The following is a 20,559-nucleotide window of genomic DNA, read 5'->3' on the forward strand; positions in this document are numbered from 1 at the left end:
TTCTCCCTCTGACGGTCTCTCTCATGCTCTCTCACTCATTCTCTCTCAAATAAGTAAATAAGATCTTTAAAAAAAAAAAAAAAAAGATTTATTTATTTAGGGATGTCTGGGTGGCTGAGTTGGTTAAGCGTCTGCCTTTGGCCTCGGGTCATGATCTTGGGGTCCCGGGATCGAGCCCCAGGTCGGGTCCCTGCTCCGTGGGGGTCTGCGGTCCTGGGGTCGAGCCCCAGGTCGGGCTCCCTGCTCCGCGGGGGTCTGCGGTCCCGGGATCGAGCCCCAGGTCGGGTCCCTGCTCAGCGGGAGTCTGCTTCTCTCTCTCTGCCCCGCCCCTTGCTTGTGCTCTCTCACTCTCAAATAAATAAAATAAAATCTTTTAAAAAATGACTTATTGTTTTAGAGAGAGAACATTCGAGCAGGGTGGGGCCCGAGGGAGAAGGAGAGAGAATCTCTGGCAGACTCCCTGCTGAGCTTGGAGCCAGATGCGGGCCTTGATCCCAGGACCCTAAGATCATGACCTGAGTCAAAATATAAGGGTTGGATGCTTCGCCAACTGCGCCACCCAGGCACCCCATGCCCCAAAGAATTCTTGATCCACTTTTCTCAAACCTGGGCTTTGCCCATCTTAAAAACGGTCCCACCCTGAAACTGGATGCCTCAACCTTGAAGTCCTCCATGATTTCTCCAGTTCTCTCACTTACGAATCCCGTCTGACGGAAGGCCCCAGGGGCTATTTCCAAAACCCCTCCCGAATCTTTGACCCCTTGTTCCCTCCTGCCTCTGGCTCTCACCGCCTGTCAGCCCCCGGGGATGGGGGTGGGGGTGTGCCCATCTTTCCCCCGAGACAATGACCAGAGCCTCCTAACTGGCCTCGGCTTCCTCTCTGCGCTGTCACTGCGCTCCTGCCCCACACAAACACACTTTATTGTCTATACAGCAGCTAGTCTTTTTTTTTTTTTTTTAAACATATCAGCTCACAGCAGCCCCTGGCTTAAAACCACCCAGCAATCTCCCACGACACTGAGAATAAATTCCAGCTCCCTTCAGCGGCCAATGAGGCCCATACAATTGGGCCCCTGCTGACCTCTCTGACCTGGGCTCCTGTCACATTCCCCCTCCTGCCCCCGCTCCCCACACACCGTCTGGTCACTGCTCCATGATCCTGCAAAGCTCTTGGCACCCTGGGACCTGTACCGGGGCCGGGGAGTTCTGCCCCAGACACTTGCAAGGTTGGCTCCTTCTTGTCTTCCGAGAGCTCTTCCTGACCCTGTCTGGAGCCCCCAATCCATCCGGTCCCCTCTCTCTCTCCCATTGCTCGTTTGATTTCCCTCCCGTCTCTGGAATGGTCTTGCTGATTAGCTTTTAGCTTAAATCCTGTCTCCCCCACCCAAATCTCAGCCCCCAGACAGTGGAGGCCCTACCAGTCTCATCCAAGGGCCCAGCAGGTGCCCGGCACGTGAATGGCCCTCAACCCTTACTTTGGAACTATAAGAGCATGAACGCTTTGGCTGCCAACCTGCATTTGAGATATGGGCTCTGAGACCCCAGGGGTGTCGGCCTCTCCGCATTGCCCGTCCTTAGCCTTCCTGCCGCTGGGCGAGGAAGCTCTAACTGAATTTCCAGTTCGCCAAGTTACGGCCACTGAGGTTTCTGTCGCAGTTTCCAACAAGACGCATCAAGTCTGTGCTACACCACAGGAACTCGGCTTCAATCATCCAATTGTGGGATGGCAGGCTACTATTTGCCGACTGTCAGAAAAGTCGATTCTCAAAGCTCGCTTTTACATGTTTATACGGATGTGTTCTCTGTTTAGCGGAGGCGCAGGGCGGGTGCGTGCTGTGAATTAATCAGGAAACAGCTATTCGAGAAGGACAGCGCGGGCAGCGTCAATGACTCGTTCTGCACGATTTCCATCACGGAAACATCTGGCGAGACAGAAACACTCTCATTTCAAGAGGTGATGGGGGTGGTGGGGAGGACTTCCGGTCCGGCGCCATCAGGAGGTGTGCACCCCGGCTCTCCTAATGAGATGTCTGGCTCCCGAAGTGTGTTTGTCTACATTCCGCGGACAGCCTGGGGCACCGCCTGACCTCTAGCCGTCCGCCGCCCAGCTCCCTCCAAGAAGTCTGGCAGGGAGGAGACAAGGCGGGATGCAGGCTGCGGCATGGGGCCCGGCAGGTGGAACCTCAGGGCGTGATGGGGGGCGTGGGGATCCGGGAGGCTTGGGCCCTAGCTGATGGTGCTTCAATTATTGGGGGTTACAAGTATTTAAAAAAAAAAAAAGTAAAAGGCCACATCACGTCACCCAGCCTTGGAGCAACTCTGCGAGGTGGGCGGGAGGGCCCGTCTTGCAGGGAAGATATTGAGGCTGAGCCTTCCTGGGGGCCGTGCGGCTGGTGCGTGGGGAGCCACTCTGATGGGCATCTCCCTTTGGGGCAAGCTAGACCCTGGGAAGGCCTGGCCCTGGGCAGGATCACCTGCCCTAGAAGGACCTCCAGCCTCCATTTCTAGCTTTCACGAAGTCCCTGTGGACCGGCTCTCTCCTATCCCCATCCTGGCTCTCTCCTCAGCCCCGGTGGCGGTGGCTTTGGGCCCTGGGTGGGGAGGGTGCACCCTTTCCTCAGCTGGCGGTGGATGGGAGCGTCCTTCCTTGTTCACACCCTGACTTCACTGTCCGTCTTTACAGTTGATGAGGACTCACGATGTTGAGACTGTCATGCATCTGTAACACGACAATACTAATACTATCTCCATCTACGTACTTTAGTCGACTTTGCAAAGCTGCTTTCTTCCTTGGCCTGGATGCCGAATGACCTAGCTCTCTTCCCTGGAGCACATGCAGCACCCGGGGAGGCCCTACTAAAGGCGTCCCACACTCTACAGGTTCTGGCTTGACCCAGGGGCTCTGGGCTGACGGGGAGGGGGTTCCTCCCAGATGGTAGGTTTACTGGGGGTAGGGGGCTTTGGGGATTGAGCTGCTGCTGCCTAGGACCCACCGTACAGGCTTCAGGACCTGGCTCAGGGGCCGACCTCTCCAGGAATCCCCTGGCCCTCCCCGTGTCCCCCTCCTCCCCTCCTCTGGTGGAATCGAGGGTCCTCCTCTGAGCTCTCAGAGCTGGGCTTACCAGCTGGAGCCTGTCCCTGCCTGGACAGAAGATCTTCAAGGACAGGCAACAGTCCTGTCCTAATTCCTATCTGTCTTGAGGCCTGGCTCTGGGAACGGAATGTGCTCCTTTCCTGGAGCACCTGAACTTGAATGTTTTATGGGGAGGAGACCTTAATGGCCTTTTACACGTCCCTGGGGGAAGAAGGTAATGAAAATCACTTTTGTGATGAGGAAAGTCGGAAGGAGATGGTGAGATGCTGTGACATTTGACGAGCACCTACTACTGGCTGGGCTCTGGGCCAAGTACTCTGGGCCCCGATGTCGCAGGACCATAGGCGCGGATGGAACGTGACAGATTGGGTGACTAACTAGTGGCCCTACAGCTACATCTGGGCTGGGCTAGCTCCCGGAACAATTCATGTTTCCAAAACCAGTTGACAATTTCTAAACATTGAGAGCTTTCTGGCCTCTCTGGAACATTCAGGCCATCTGGCACCACGGGGCCAGGGCTGAGGGGCAGTGACCGCTGCCTCGATAGGCTCTCCGGTGACCACAGTCTCTACTGAAAGGCATGTGATAGGCCCCAGATGGCCTAGTAGTCATGTGACCACTGGTCAGCTGCTCTGCTGTCCCGTGTCTCAGTTTCTCTCTCTGTAGAATGGAGCTGATTATGCCATGCCCATCTCAGAGGACTGCTGGGTGGAATAAATGAGCAGATACATGCATAGCTCTTTGACTAGTGCTCTAGAAATGTAAGCTACCGTCACTGTCTTGTGCCCAGTCCACTGTCTGGACAATATGTCCTGGCCAAGTCTGGGTGCTTGGGACTAGTGTAGGCTGGAGACTCCACACTCTGCTAAGGCTGCAGCAATCCCTGTTCCGGGCAGAGGCTGGCAGCGGGCAGAGGAGGAATCCCAAGCCCCATAGGGTGGGTCCTAGACAGACTCTCGCTGCCCCTAGGCCAGGACTCCCCTAGATCTGGGCTGAGGCCCCAGAAAGCAATTCTTGCAATTTTGTTCAATCGAATACATAACACATGGGGGGTGGGGGCTTTTGGGGTCCTTGGTCTGTGTGGGATGCAGAAGAAAGCAAGTTTCATCCTAAGGAGTTCATGACAGTCTGTATATTAACGGGTCACAAACTCAGACACTTGTAGTACCAGTGGTGGTGCTGGGGTGGGGGTGCGGGGCCTGTGCTGAGTGGGAGAACACACGCCCCCCCAGTCCAGAGGGAGCCCGGGGCCACTCAGCACCAGCTGGTGGACGCCACACTGAGATTGTTGCCAGTGTATCAAAAGCCAAGTTTCAAATGTTGTCAAGTGATCCCCAAGTTGGACAGCACTGTAAGGGCTGAGTGGGGCACACCCATGGGATGGCTTTGGCCAGGGGAGCACCAGTTTGGGTCATCGGAGGCTCAGGAAGCTGATGAACACCTAAGGAAGCGTGGGACTTGGTGCCTGGAAGGGTGTGGCTAGAGGCCACCCGAAGGGAGTGGGGCAGGCTAGGGGTGTGCAGGAGGCTTGGGTGCGAAGAGAAAAAGACCTCGATGTCCCCAAAGGCAGGGTCTATACTGAGCCAGGCTAGGCATTCCGGATTCTGGGAACAGCAGGAGCAAAGGCACAGCAGAGAGAACAGTTTTATGGGGAGCAAAAGGAGATACAAGTTGCACAGGGATGGAAGAGCCAGGGGATCAGTTCGGGGGTCCAGGAGCGGTCCCCCCACCCACATGCATGCACATATACTGGAGAGGTGATGCGGCGTAACAATGTGTCTCTGTGTCAGGGAGACCAGTGGGGGTGGTGGGGACTGCGGTGCGGTGACTTGGCTCCCCCAGAGCTCCTGGCTGTGGATATGGCCTGGTGTCACCAGATCTTCATCTCTCAGTGAAGTCAAAAATCCGTATTTTAACGCAAAATGTCCCAATGTTTAAAAGCTGGCAATTCAAAGAATTTTGCAAATGCCACACGAGCCGGCCGAAATGTGTCTGCGAGCTGCCTCTGGTTGGTGGGGGCATAGCCTCTATCACGGCCTTCTTGCCAGGATGCACCAGGACGAGCTACCAGGACCGTGTCCCTCCCCAGAGGCCCTCTGTGGCTCTGAGGCCCCTAGCCTGTCCCCAGCTCCTCCCCCAAAACTGCCCCGGCCCCAGGGAGCTGCGGTTTGCTTTTGATCGCCCTGGACCTCCCCGGACTGGGTGTGAGCTGGCGAGGGCAGACAGCGTGTCTGATTCTCGGCCCCAGCACAACAGTGAGTGTGGGGGATCTGTAAGTCTTTGCTGATGAGACGGGGGGCCGAGCAGATGAGGGAGGGAAGCAGGCAGATGGGGCGCGGTCGGCTCAGGGTGGGGGGCGGTCAGCGGGCAGGAAGCGAGGGGAAGGAGCAGCTAGTCTGGAAGGAGACAGGTTTTGGCAATGGAAATACAGGACTTAGGGAAGACGGGCAGCGAGGGGCAGGGGAAGAGAGAAGGATGCAGAGCTGGGAGCCAGATGCGCGCTGCAGGCGGGGGCGGACCTGCCTGGGCTTGGGTGGCTGAGGCTGGACGGTCAGTGCCTTGCTGGGCAGAGATGCCAAAGACAAGTGTCTCGGGGCCAGGGTGGAAGCCTGGTTCAGAAGGTAAGCGTGGGGGAAGGTTTAGATCTGGGAACTGGTGAATCAGTTCAACAGCTGTGACTTCTGTGTTCTTCCAAGAAAAAGAAAAAAAGACCTAGTTTAGATACCGTTTCTGCTACGCTCCCTTCTCACAGAGACGGCGCTTCAGTTTTCCACGGGGCGTCCGTCCTCCCCCACTTCCCTTCAGAGGGATAACATGAGCCTCACTCCAGGTTGCTGGGTCCTAGACCTGGGACTTTCGTGAGGACAATCTCTTTCTGCAAAGGCTGCTGAAATCATGTCCCCTGGTGGGCAGGACCTGGCTGAGGTGGGCAGGAGGCAGGAGATGGGGCGCCTACCCCCGAGGGGGTCTGGAATTGATCTAGACTGGCATCTGCAGAGTGGGTGAGCAGCCCTCCCTTACTCAGACATCTTGCCCAGCCCTGCTACTGCTCGTCCCGCTATAGTTCACACAACACAGTGCACGTGCCTCCACTTCCGTCCTGGTTCTGCATCTGTGCTCTCCTTCCTGCTGGGAGCTGTCTGGTCCTGAACCCCAAACTACCCCTTGGATCCTGAACACCTTGTTGGTCCCCTCTCCAAAGGCTGAATTCTCTGCTAGCATCTTCTTCCCCTGCTGGCAGGGGACCTGCTTCAAACCCGGGACTCCTGGGGCTCTCGAGGTTACCATGCCCCTAACCTCCTGAGTGTGGACTCTGGTCAGAGGTCACCACCCTCTGGTGATTGCCAGGGGCCGAGACGAAGCCTGGGGTCAACCCCTCAGAAAGACTCTCGTGCACCTGGGTTGGTCTCCTTCCCAACAGCCACCCTGCTAAGATGCCACCGCGTTCCCCATGCCCGAGGCTGCCTAGACTCTGCCTCGGGGCACAGCCACCAGGTCACGCCAACTCAGCCCACCAAAGCCATTGCCACGGGTGGGCTTGGTTTATATCCCGATCCAAACAAACCGACCCTAAAGAAACAATTTTGAGACCATTAGGGATATCTGAACACGGACTGGATATTTGATGATTATTAGTGTATAATTAGTCATTACCGTCTGGTAGGGTCATGACATTGGGCTTATATGAAAGCAAATTCCTTATCTGTTAGAGAGGCCCACCAAAGAGTCTATGCGTGAAGTGGTGGGAGAGCTACAATCATGTGGGGGGGGGCGGGGGGGTAGATGAAACCGGAAGGGGAGGCTGTCCGTGACTGCGGGGCGGGTGAAGGGCGCATGCGCAGTCACTGAACTCATCTCTTTCCTTTGGCGTCTCTTTGACAATTCTCCCTCCTCTCCCAAACAGAGGCCTTGTTGAAATGCAAATATCGTCCTGGGATGCAGTGAGTCTCCCCGTGGTGTACCCTCTAAGCACCAGACCCTCATCCAAGCCACCATGACCCATAGCTAGGCTATGCTAGAAGCCTCCTTTGGGCACCACACCCCCCCCCCCCGCCCCGTTCCCTCTAATCCATTCTCCCAACGGCAGCCAGAGCGATCTTTTCAATTTCTCACTCAGACTATATTATCCCCTGCTCAAAACCCTCCAGTAATGACCCTAATAGCGGACACGTGTATAGAGCTCACGAAAGCCAGGAATCACTCTGAGCACTTTCCGTGTACTTAACTGAACAATAATTACCCCACTGTATGGATGAAGAAACCAAGGCACAGAGATGGGGAGTAACGTGCCCAACATCACACAGCTAAGAAGAGGAGGAACCAGGATTTGCCCCACGGGATCTGGCTCTGATGCCTTTGCTCTGACCATTCCTCTATTCTGCCTCTCCAGGAATAAGATCTGAACCAGGGAGGGCCCTGGTTCCCCCCTATCTCTGGGACCTCCCTTCACACACTCCTTTGTTCACCAAGTGCTAAGCAAGTTCCTGCCTCAGGGCCTTGGCTCTGGCTCTGGCCCCCTGATGGGAGGCCTCCCACCACTCAAAGCAGCCCAACCTCCTTCCCCCCAGGCCTCATTCCATTGCCTCACTGTCCCACCGTCAGAACACTTAGCGCTACCTGAAATCAACATTATCCATTCCTGCCCTTGTTTGTTTCCCTTCGCTGTGGACGCGGCCTCCTCTATTGGGCCACCGTGGCCGGTGAGCACCAAGAGCCGTGTGTCTAATACACAGTCACCAGCCCCTCCTGGTTGCTGGAGTTAACATTGAATGACATGTTGAGATGCAGTTTCTCATCAGGAGTGTTGGCAAGAGTGTAGACAAAAGGGGATCGTCGGCCTATTGGCAGGGCCATCTAGAAAGTGGAGCAGCCACTCTAGAAAACAGGATGGAGGTTCTGCAAAAAGGAAAGAGAGAACTATTATGCGATCCAGCGATTCTGCATCTGAATTGGTCTTTACGAAACGAAATCACTCTCTCCAAAAGGGATCTGCGTGCCCGTGTTTGCTGCAGCATTGTATTTACGACAGCCAAAACATGGAGACAACCCAAGTGGCCACCAGCAGACCGACGGATTAAAAAGATGTGGTATATCACAAAGTGGACTATTACTCAGCCATCAAAAAGGAGATCTCGCCATCTGCAAAGACACGGCTGGACCTTGGGTGCCCTTATGCGAAGTGAAATAAGTCAGACAGGGAAAGACAAATATTGTTTGATCCCACTTACATGTGCAACTTGAAAACACCTGAACTCATGATCCAGAGAACAGACTGGGGTTTGCCAGAGGTGGGAAGTGGGAGGTGGGTGCGATGGGGGAGGCGTTCGAAAGGCGCCAACTTCCGGTTATGGGAGAAGTAAGCCCTGGGGATGTCCCGTACAGCATTGTAAGTGTAGTCAACAATATCGTGTTGTATATTTGAAAGTTCCTGAGAAAGGCGGTCTTAAAAGTTCTCATCATAAGGAAAAAAATGTTCTGTAACTATGTGCACTGACAGAGGTTAACGAAACTCATTATGGTGATGATTCTGCCACATAGACATATGCCAAATCATTAGGTCGCGCACCAACAATGTCTAAGAATACAATCTTATATGTCAATTACAACTCAATGGAAAAATAATCAGAAAAATAAAATGCAGTTTCTCCACTGCACCAGCCACACCGCAAGTTCTCACGGGCACCTGTGGCTCATGGCTACCGAACTGGATGGGGCCGACATCATACAGTAGCGTCATCACAGAAAGTTCTACAGGACGGTGCTGGCTTAGACCATCACGGAGTATCACAGAGATACACACTGGGGAAATCTAACATCCATCCATCCATCCATCATCCATGCATTCATTCATTCATAAACTATTTAATGAGCAGCATTTCTGTATACGGACGATACCACTTGGCGCCTGTCCTGCCTCCCCCACTGTTGTGACCAGGCCAGTGAAGCATCTGCGTGGTTATGTCATGGGTAAAGATGGTGATAACTTGCCTGTTTTTACCGAAGATAGACTTGTTCCGAAGGAAAACAGAGACCATGGGGACCTCCCGAAAGCCCACTTCTTGGATGGGTTACTACACGCTCTAGTAGGGAGACTATTGGCTCCTTCCTCGCAACAGATGTAGCTCGGCAGAGGAAGTGGTGCTGAGAAGAACTGACATCCTCACGTTCTCCTCCCAGCTGTGTCCCTCGCAAGTCACTCGCCGGGCAAGTCACGCCATCCGAGGAGTACCGAAAAAATGTGACAGACGTATGATCACAGCCTCCTCCTGAGCCCGAGGCAGACATCACTGATCCACCACAACACCCTTCTCTTCAGGAACCAGAAGGAAGGTTCCAGATCCTTCTCAAGACGGCACTCCGGGCAGCCCCTTCCAAGCAGGGCTGACAAAAAAGACGCAGTCTCTCTGCCCCCAAGGAGCTCACTATTCTAAGTTCCAGCTTCTTCCCCGACAAGGTGGGGAGTGATGCCACCTTACAGGATTCCTGGGGGTTAACTGAGATGATTCATTTGTTGACTTATTTGTTCACGCATCAAACGTTGACCGAGTGCCTAACTGGGTGCCTCACGGCCACCTGGTGGACACAGCCCCAGGTAAAGGGCAGCTGTGACGAGTACAGATGTCTGCGCGCTGCCTTCTGTTTGTCTGGGCGGCCGGATTCTGGTCCTCGTCCTCACTTCCCCGAAGTCCCTCCCCCTGAGCCCACCCACACTCACCACAGCGCCTAACGGGGGGGGGGGGGGTCGGTGGGGGGAGAAGGGAGCCCAGGGACGTTCGCCTGAGGACTTCGACGGGCAGCATCGTCTTTTCCGATAAAAGAGCCTTCCCTTTTTCTAGCACCTTCCTTTCTTATGTTCTAAATAAGCCTTGGTCAGAATTGCTCCCCACCCCCCGTTTAACTTTTCTCCCTTGGAGTCCCATACACAAAACACTGTATTAACCAGCCATGTCTAGCAGGCCGAGCTATATTTCCTATAAACTCTCATTTTATCTCCTCTAAAACACACAGTAATAGCATTCTCCGGAGAATATTAAATCAAACCAACCTGCCGCTGCATTTGTTTGCGCTTTCTGCCTCCGGTAAATTCTGGCAACAGATGGGTGTGCGTTACGTAAGCGGCGGCCCTGGGCAGGGACTGCAGTCCTCCGCACTCTGCTCCGTGTGTACAAATACCTCAGGACTCAGAGCCTGGCCGCCACGGCTCCCCGAAGCACCCCAACGACCCCCTGATGTCCTACTCCTCTTCTTTATTCTTAGCGCACAGGGAAGGCTGAGAGCAGGTTCAAGAAGAAAGGCAGGCCTGGCCATAAGGGATGAAGCTTATCTGCTTTGTAATCCAGCACATAAAATCCGCTTTTCTTGGCCAGAGACATCTATATTCAATGACAGGGCTGAGAGCTACAGGGCACGGGCTTGGGCAGCGAGCACTGTTTCATTGCTCCTTCTAGAAGATGCCGCCGACCACCTGCCAGGAAGTGTCCAGCCAGCTCGGGAATGAGCAAGCAGGGCCCTACCTGCAGAGTGCGCCTGTGGCTACACAGGGGTGGGGTCCTGCTAGGGCCTGAAGGGCAGCCCCTAAGCATACAGCTGGACCCCTGGAGAGTGGGGAGGGGGGCTGGGAGGGGGAGTCTGCGCAGGAAGAAGTATGGGTTGCAGGGCATGGGAAGGAGGAGAAGGATCGGACTCCCCCGAACGTGATCCCCAGCTCTGCCCTGACCTTGTGTACCAGCCTGTGCAAATGCAGCAAATGCCAAATCTCTGTCTCTCATCTGGCTATCAAAAGGCATAAGATAAATTACTGGTGGGTTCTCGGGCAATGAACTCACTCCTTCATTTGATAACCACTTTGAATGAGCAGAGGCAGAGACAATGCAGACCCTGCAGGAGCCCATGGTGGTATGGGGGAGGCAGATGTCCATCCCAGTACAGAGTGACGGAACATATTCATGAAGTCCAGAAGCGGCATTGGAGTCAGGGGTCAGGGCAGGCTTCCTAGAGAAGCAATGTTTGGTTTTCTGGGAATTTGCAGCAGAGGCAGGCACCTGGAGCTGAGCCAGATGGGAGGGGCCAGGGCCGATCCATTAACTCCCAGGCAGAGTGGTGGAGAGGCCAGCAGCTGACACTTTGTGGGGGTGTGTGGCCACAGCAGGGGATGGGGGCTGATGGTAGGGAGATGTGGGGCCTGGTGCCTGGGATTACGGGGCCCTGATGTCATGCTCGGGGGTTTGACCTGGATCGTCCAGGTCAAGGAAAGCCTTGGAGGGTGTGAAGCTGCAGAGAATCACGATCAGACCTCCCAGTGGCTACTGGAGATGAACTGGAGGGGCTGGGCCCTCCTCCTGGAATACACTTTTTCCTTTTCTGCATCAGCTCTGTGCCACTGTCTCTTCCCACTGTGGCTCAGGTGTGTACTTCTTCTAGCACCTTCTCTGAGCTCACCCAGCCTGACGCAGGTTCCCTTTTTGCTGCAGGGGCTGCGGTCCAGACAGGCCAACTCCAGCCCAAACATGAGTTTGCTTTGGACTGTATGGCGGTTTCAAAAGAATTTAAATTAGCTGTCGACATTTACAAACCAGAAAGGCTCCTAACAAATTCCAGATTCCCAGCTCCCCAGGAATGTTCATGTAGCGGTTCTGGTTGGCATATGTATGTAGCAACCATTAGCTAAAGCTGACAAGTGGCCTTCCCTTTACCTGAAGCATGTGCTTACCTGTTTGCCACACTCCCCACCATGCCCTACTGTCTCTCTTGACAATACTGAAGCTGAGGACCAGTTCCCCTTGCTCATCTCCCTTGTATTACCACATCCCTGAGAACAAATTAGAAAAGAAAACAGAACAATTGTCCCCACACCTATCGAAAGAGGGGAAACAAGATAGGGTGAGGGGGGGGGGGTCCTGTCCTTCCTCACCCACTGAGTTCCCTGCTGAATTCCAGGAGCTCCCATTTGAAACTCAAAGTCACCTCCACGGAGCCCTTCAGCACACTGCATCTTACTTTTACATTTACTTGTCTGCCAGCTTTCAGACAAGGCGTACCTCCAGGGCGGGGACTGTGTCTTTCATATCAGTGTTCTCCAAATTAATCAGGAAGCCCGCAGCACATGCGCTCAACAGTACACGTAGAATGAAGGAACAAGTGTAAATGAGAACACGAAGAAAAGTCCAGAGAAGGAAGAGAGGTTAAGCGCTCCAGTGTAGGGGTGTTGTGGGGGGTAGGAAGGAAGGCAGGGATTCTGAAACTGGGGGAACAGAAGATTACAGAGGTTAAGAGCCTGGATGTTCAGAGTGGGGTCCCCACAACAGGAACACCAGCACCTCTGGGTGCAGAAACTCACGCCCTGCCTTCCACCCGCCGAATTAGAACCTGTGTTTTAGCAAGATCCCCGGTAAGCTGTCACAGATTAAATTTTGAGACACACTGGCTAAGTGAAGGCGCCGAGTCTGACTGTGTGGGTTCATTCTCACGGTGACGCTTACTGGCTGTGTGACTCTGGGCATGTTACATAACCTTTTTGTGGTTACCTAAGAAATCTTTCTGTTTCCTTATCTATCAAAACTGAGCCCTGGTTCCTATCCATTCAGTTTCCCCCAAGGGTGGCCTGATTTCACTTCCCAACCCTCAAGTTGCAGCTCTGCTCCCCGTAGCTCCGCCCACGCGGCATGAAATGCCCCGCCGGCTGCACCCAGCAGGAAGGGCAGCGGGGCTTCTGCGAATGCACCTTGCAACTCCAGCACTCAGATGCCTGGACAGCGCCTAGGTGCGTCCATCCGCCACACCCCCACGGGGAGTCAGGGCCCGTACTTACGCCTTCCGCCGTCCAGTAATTCCAGACCTTGATCTTGGCTAGACCAAAGTCCTGCAGCTGTCTGGTGTTGCGGATAACAAAAAGGAGCTGGAGCGGTGGGTGGAAGGGGCACCTCCACAAGGAAGGGTCTTTCATGCTCTGAAACACCAGGAAAGAGAGGGGTGTCGTTAGTCCATTTCTTTTTCTCCCCAAAGTAAATGGGCTGAGGGCCAGGAGGCCAGGCCTCCCTTCTCTACAGAATCTAGGTGAACTCTTAGACCTCGCCTGCCCTGACTGCACTTTGTGGCACAAAGCTGCCCCGTGGGCCTCTCTGCTCTGCCATTCAGACTGAATTTAAAATGCAGCGGGCTTTTATTTTAATCAATTTAATCAGCTTTGGGGAGAGAACTGGGGGTGGGGAACGGTGGAAGAAGAGGGTTGGCAAAGAGCCATCACTTGGGTTATCTCATTAACCCGGCAAGCAGAGTCTGGTTTTCTTTTACAAAACCCTGTGGTATTTTAAAAATGCAAAAATAAAAAAAAATTTAAAGAAGAAAAGAAAGAAACTGGAGCAGGCCTTGGGACAGGGTTGTGGCACCGAGCCCCAGCAATTGCTCTCCTCCCCGGCAGGGTTTCGAAGACTCAGGACCCCTGAGTGTGGTTCCCGTCCACCGGCCAGGCTACTCTCAAGGCCAGAGGGGCAGAGGAGTGGGGAAACCCCACTGTTGCAACTGCTTGTGCCGACAAGATTCCACATTGTGGGGGCTTTAGGTAGAGGTGGAAAAAGCCAGATTCAGAGACTTTACTCAGCTCCAGCAACTTCCTGTCCAGAGAACAGCTGCTGCCAAACATCTCCCACCAGGCTCAGCCTCAGGGCCTTTGCACAGGCTGGGCCTCTCCTTGCAATATGCTTCCAGCCTCCCCCACTGGGGAAATTCAGCACAAATATGCTATTGCCCCCACTGTCACCCCTTCCCTGATACCACTTCTCTGTCCTCCAGGTTCCCACGATTCCTTGCACTGACTGAGCCTAGCATTTCCTCAGTGTCCCTCAACTACCTGTTTTCCAGTCCAGGTCACCCCTCCAACACACTTGGCTTTGCGCTCTGGAAGGGAATTGGCTATGTCTAACTCATTCCAGAACCCAGCACAGTTTCTTGGCACATGATAGAAGCCACAGCATCTTTGTTGAATGAATAAATGATGGAATGAATGACTGATTGCTATTTACCTCCTAATGGCTGTCCCTTTGTGGGAAGTTTAGAGAAGAGGCTGCAAACTGATCTGGCCTGCAGGCCGATTTTGTTTGGCTTGTGACATATTAAAAACACATGGTTGGCCACATTTAACGAGGGGGAAATTTCCCTTCCCCTCCCAGAACTAGGGTTTTGCTTGGTGTAGACATGGAGAACACAGCCCCAATGGGCCCCTGGTGACTGCTGGCTGGAGCCAGTGGGGTGGTGGGGACGGTCGCTGGCGCCCCAGTCCCCACCATTCCCTACTGTTCTACACTCCATTGTCTTCCCAGGATATGCCTCTGTCTGGCCCCTGCAGGCATCTGAGGCTTGGGTCCCTGCTTTTAGAGGCTGAGAGTAGCAGTGAGGTAACCACAGCATCTCTGACATGGGCTGGAGTTGTCCCTTTCACCTAAAGGCAGCATCACTGTATATTTGAGAAGGTCTCAACTGGACGGCCAGCTACTTGACAGAGCCAGGAAAGGAGGAGATTGGCTGGCTTGGGGCAGGGGGCGGGTTCTGCCCCGGCCCAGGCGCCAGCTGCGGGAGAGAACAAAGGGGGCTTGTTTCAGCGACAATGGTGCCTTTCAGGAGGGAGGCGCCTACTTTTGTTAAGGGAGAGAGAGGAGTTCAAGGGGTTCTGACTTCTTCTGGCCAAGTTTCTCAAGCTCTGCAGGAACTTTGAGTGCTCTGGGCAGCTGCAAGGGGTCAAGACAGCACAGCTCAAAATCCACTGGGTGCCCCTCATGCCTTCCCCAAGTCAGGGCCTAAATTGGGTCACTGTGGCTGCCTGACAAAGGAAGAGTCTGAAGGCTGAGCCTCGGACGCAGGCGAGGGGACCGTAATTGATTTCCCATCACATCTCTGTCAGCAGGAGGGATACCAGGGGGACTAAGTGGGAATCATGGTGTTCAAAGTCAAAGAACATTAACCTGTGGGTAACTCAGGGCCTCATTAGCAGACAGGAGTCTCTAAGAAAAAGGCTGATGGGAAGCCGCTGAGGGCTGACCAGGGCGTACTGAGCAAACGGCAGAGGCCAAGCCAGCGGGCCGGGCGTCCGCTACGCCTGCTCATCGCAGAGAGGGCAGAATGAGAATCTGCTGCCGCCGTGACCGCCCTGGGTTTTCTCAAAGCCCTGGGAAGGACCAGCGCTGCAACCCGCGTCCCGGAAGGAAGACCAGAGCCATGCAGCAAGGGGTGTGGCCGGCCACAGCGGTGGAGTCCGGATTCACACCCATTTTCATTCATTAACTCATTCTGTCTTAGTGTGGATTCACCAACCCCCACCCCCCCACCCCCCAAGCAGACCCTGAGGCCAGGATCTGATCGGGGGAGATTGTGCGGGGAGATTGTGCGGACACCAAAGGAAACCGCAGTTGGGAGGGCGGGGGGGGGGGGGGCGAGGGCGAACAGGCATTCCACAAAGAGTGTGTTACCCGGCGGCCCCTCCTGCGGCATCTGGAGCTTGGTGCCACCGGGGAATGTGGGAGCCAGAGCAGAACACGCCTCAGAGCAAGGCCACCCTCGGGACAAGGGAGCTGGGGTAGTCACACCCCAATTCCCACCAGTGTAGGTGGAGGGCGGCTCCTGGGGGCTCAATCCCCCCCGCCCCCAGTCTGGGTCTGCTTCATGGGAGGGAAAATGGGCCCCCGGGGCCGGAAAGACAATCCTCCATCAGAGAAATATAGAGGCAGGCGCACACACACGGAGGAAGGACCAGGGACTGGGGAGGCATCGACATCTGTTACCCACTCGCCCAATATAAACCCCCTCGTGCAGGAGCCACATGGCAAGGGTAGGCGGCGAAGCCCCGCCCACCAGGTCCCAGCTCTGCACCAGCTGGGGAAACAAACAAGTAAAATTGCCAAGAAAAAAAAAATCAGTCAGGGATACACTGGACAAAGAAAATAAGAGAGAATTATTCATGGCCAATGGAAGGGCATTTTTTTAGAACAGATGGTCAGGGTAGGCCTCTTGCTGGAGGTCCCTAATTTCTAACAAAGGTGCTTTCCTCTTGCAGAATTAACCCAATGACGCAGATCCACGCCCTCGGGCAGATGCTGGATTGCCCACAGAAGTAGCCCCAATTTAATAAATTACCGTAATCAAAAAGCAACAAGCTACTGATACACACACCAGTTTGGATGGATGTCAAGGGCATTATACCAAGCAGAAAGAGCCGGTCTCGGAAAGGTTACAGGCAATAGGATTCCATTTATATAGCATTCTTGAAGTGACAAAAAGCACGGAGAACAGATCAGTGGTTGCCAATGTCAGGGACGGGTGTGAGGAGGTGTGGCTATAAAGGGCTGTGCGAGGGATTTCCTTTGTGGTGATGGAACTGTCGCTGTGTATCTTGGTGTAGTCGTGGTTACATGAATCTACGTGTGATAAAATTGCCTAGAACTCACACACACACACACACACACACACACAAATGCGTGTACGAAGGTCTGCACATGATACATCAGTTTTCTGGTTTTGATAATGTACTATGGTTACACAGGATGTCAGCGATTATCGACGCTGGGCAAGGACACATGGGACCTCTCTATACTTCTGTTAGTTGAGATATCATTCACATCTATCAAATGACCACTTTCAAGCGTGCAACTCGGTGTTTTTGTTGTTCTTTAGTATGTTCCAAGGCTGTGCAATCATCACCACTATCTTTTTCTGGCATATATATTTTTTTACCGCCCTAAAAAGGAACCCCATACCTTTTAGCAGTCATTCCCCACTCCTGCCTTCCCCAGCCTCTGGCAACCACGGGATCTATTTTCTGGTTCTATGAAGTGCCTGTTCTGGACACTGCCTATGAATGGAATCGTATTAAAATGGTCTTCTGTGTCTGGTTTCTTTCACGCAGTGCCCTGCTTTCAAGATTCACCTGTGATGTAGCAGATGTCGGCGCTCCATTCCTCTTCAGAGCTGAGTACTATTTCACTGCATGGCTACAGCACGTTTTCTTTATTGGCCCTTGGGCCCGTAGCTATTAGGGTCATTGCCACCTAGCGGCAATTATGAATGATACCACAGTGGACATCCATGTATGTGCTTTTGTGGGAACACATTTTCAGTTCCCTTGGGTCTGTACCCAGGAGTGAAATTGCTGGGTCATGTGGTAACTCTACATTTAACTTCTGGAGAAACAGCCAAACTACGGTCCGCAATGGCCGCCCCATTTTTCTTTTCTGTTCCCACTGGGAAGGTAGGCTTTTCCCACGATTGTCAATGCTGTTATTTTCTTCCTTTTCAAAAGCAGTAACACCTTTGTGGGTGTCAAGTGATCTCTCTCTGTGGTTTTGATTTGCATTTCCCTGATGATGAAGGATGTTGAACACATTTCCATCTGTTTCTTGGCCATGTATGTCTTCTTTGGAGGAAAGTCTATGCAGAGTACCTTGGCCATATTTTCTTTAAGGTGTTGGGTCATTTTGCTGTTGAGTTTAAGACTTCTTTTCTTCACGTATTCTGGATGATATCAGAATATACGATTTGCAAATATTTCCTCCCATTTCATAAGCTGGTGTTGGGTCCTTTTGTTGTTAAGAGTTCTTTTCTTCACGTATTCTGGATGATAGACCCTTATCAGATATATGATTTGCAAATATTTTCTCCCATTTTGTAAGCTTTTCACTATCTTGATGAATGTCCTTTGATGTAAAAGTGTTTTAAATTTTGATGAAGTCTGAATTATCTATTTTTTCTTGTGTTGCTTGTGCTTTGGATATCATATCTGAGACCTCATTGAAAAGCTCAAGGCTACAAAGATTTATATCTATGTCTCTTTTAAGAGTTTTACAGCCTTTGATCCATTGAGCTAGCTTTGGTAGACAATGTTAGGGTACAAATCCAACTTCATTCTTTTATGTGCAGAAATCCTGTTGTCCCACTACCATCTGCTAAAAAAAAAAAGACTTTTTTCTCCAACCATAGTATTGGCATCCTTGTTGAAACTCAATTGACTGTAGATGTAAGGGTCTATTTCTCCATCAATTCTATTCCACTGATCTCTCTAACCCTATGCCAGTACCATACAATCCCGATTACCAAAGGTTAGTAGTAAGTCGTGAAATTGGAAGTGTGAGTCTTCCAATTTTGTTCTTTCTAACATTGTTTAAGCTATTCTGGCTCCCTTAAACTTCCATATGTATTTTAAGATCAGCTTAACAATTTCCACAAAATAGGCAGCTGGAATCTTGATAAGAGTGCATTAAATCTGTAGATAATTTGGGGAGCACGGCCACATCAATAGTATTAATTCTTCCAATCCATGAACATGGAATATCTTTTCATTTATTTGGTCTTCCTCAATCCCCACCAACAATATTTTGTATTTTTCAATGTATAAGTCTTTCACTTATTTGGTGAAATTTATTCTTTTTTTTTTAAAGATTTTATTTATTTATTTGACAGACAGAGATCACAAGTAGGCACAGAGGCAGGCAGAGATAGAGAGAGTAGGAAGCAGGCTCCCTGCTGAGCAGAGAGCCTGATGCGGGACTCAATCCCAGGACCCTGGGATCATGACCTGAGCCAAAGGCAGAGGCTTTAACCCACTGAGGCACCCAGGTGCCCCGTGGTGAAATTTATTAAGTATCTTATTCTTTTTTAAATTTAAATTGGTACAGCCACTGTGGAAAACATATGGAAGTTCCTCAAGAAGTTAAAAATAGGGCTACCTTAAGTATCTTACACTTTTTGCTGCTATTTTCAACAGATTTTTCCCCCTTAATTTCCTTCTCAGACTGTTCATTGCTAGGGTAGAGAAATACAACTGATTTTTTTTTTTTTTTTTTTTTTTGTATATTGGTCTTTTATCCTGTAAACTTGCTGAACTTGATTATCAGTAATTTTTGTGGATTCTTTAGAGTTTTCTGTATATAAGATCGTATCACCCACAAACATAGTTTTACTTCTTCCTTTCTAACCTCTTATTTCCTTTGTTGCCAAACTGCCGTGGGGCGAATCTCCAGGACAAGCTTGGACAGAAAGGGAAAAAGCAGTCATTCTTGTCCTATTCCTGATCTTGGGGTGAAAGTTTGCATTCTTTCCCCAGCATGACAATAGCTGTGGGTTTTCACGGATGCCCTCTATCTGGTTGAGAATGTTTCCTTCTATTCTTGGTTCATCTATGGTTTTCATCACAGAACGGTACTGAATTTTGTCGAATGCTTTTTCTGTATTCATTAAGAGTCACATAGTTATTTTTCCCCCATTCTATTAACATGTTGTATTATATTGATGGATTCTTGTATATTGAGCAATAAAACACGCATTCCTGGGGTCAACTCCACTAGGTTTCAGTGTATAAATCTTTCTATGAACCGGTAGATTTGGTTTGCTGATGTTTTGTCAAGGATTTTTATGTCTTATTCATAAGGGATTGTTGGTCTATAGTTTCCTGTTCTTGGGATGTCTTTGCCTGGTTTTTGTTGTCAGGGTAATACCAGCCTCATAGAATGAGTCTGGAAGTGTTCCCTCCCCTTCTATATTTTAGAAGAGTTTGTGAAGGATTGGTGTTAATTCTTTAAATATTTGGTATGATTCACCCATGAAGCCATCTGGTTCTTGGCTTTTCTTTGTGGGAAGTTTTTTTTATTATTAATCCAATCTCTTTACTTGCTGTAGGTCTAGCCACGTGTTTTACTTCTTGTCGGGTCAGTTTCGGTGATGTGTGTCTTTCTAGGATGTTGTCCAGGATATCTTCATTTGTTGGCATAAAATTATTAAGAATATTCCCTTATAATCTTTTCTCCCCCTGCCAGGTTGCGAGTAATGTACCCCTTTTCATTCCCGATTTCAGTAACTTGAATCCTTTCTCCTTTTTCTTCATCAAACCTAGCTAACAAACCTAGCTAAAGGTTTGTTAACTATGTCAATCTTTTCAAAAAACCAACCTTTGGCTTCACTTCCCTCTATTATTTTTCTCTTCTCTGCACAGTTTTTTAAAAATAATTTCCATGATTGTATGATGACTTCCAAGTAAAAAGTACAAAAAAATGTGTGGTACATTTACATGCTGGGGATACAGTATGGCTAGGGAAGACAAGGATGTGTAGCTTGACGGAGGGGAGACAGAGAATGATCAAGCAACAAGATCATTTCTTAATGTGAGAAGTGCCCTGAAGAAAATGACATTTTCTGGGATGGTGTGTAACAGGACTCCTCCCCGATGTAGTCAGGGAAGGGCTTGCTTAGACAGTGGTATCTGGGCCGAAATCCAAACGGGGAGAAGGCAGAACTCTGGAAGAGTTCAGAGGTGAGGTGAGCTGGGAGCATCAGAGGCGCAAAAGGAAGCCCCTGTGACTACTGGAGCCTGGTGCGGGCGTAGGGGGGTGAGAGGCAGGCAGAGCTGGAGGCCTGTTTACAGACAGCTTCCCAGGCCACGGGAGGCACGTGATTTTATTTCTAAGTGGGCTGGAAAGTCATGGCCAGGG

The 20,559-nt window shown here is 51.5% G+C and overlaps 1 protein-coding gene across 4 annotated transcripts in view; it reads right to left on the reverse strand.

The window, feature by feature from the left end:
• The window catches only part of KATNIP (katanin interacting protein), a 172,676-nt gene that overhangs the window by 35,397 nt on the left and 116,720 nt on the right, over window positions 1–20,559 (reverse strand). For all 4 annotated transcript variants that reach the window (XM_045072506.1, XM_045072505.1, XM_045072507.1 and 1 more), the window contains exon 15: window positions 12,903–13,040. In XM_045072506.1, coding sequence (XP_044928441.1) covers window positions 12,903–13,040 — 138 coding nt within the window. The remainder of the gene's footprint in view (window positions 1–12,902; window positions 13,041–20,559) is intronic.

Source organism: Mustela putorius, unplaced genomic scaffold, assembly GCF_011764305.1.
Source record: "Mustela putorius furo isolate JIRA1106 unplaced genomic scaffold, ASM1176430v1.1 tig00004039_pilon_pilon_pilon, whole genome shotgun sequence".
NCBI classification, from domain to species: Eukaryota; Metazoa; Chordata; class Mammalia; order Carnivora; family Mustelidae; genus Mustela; species Mustela putorius.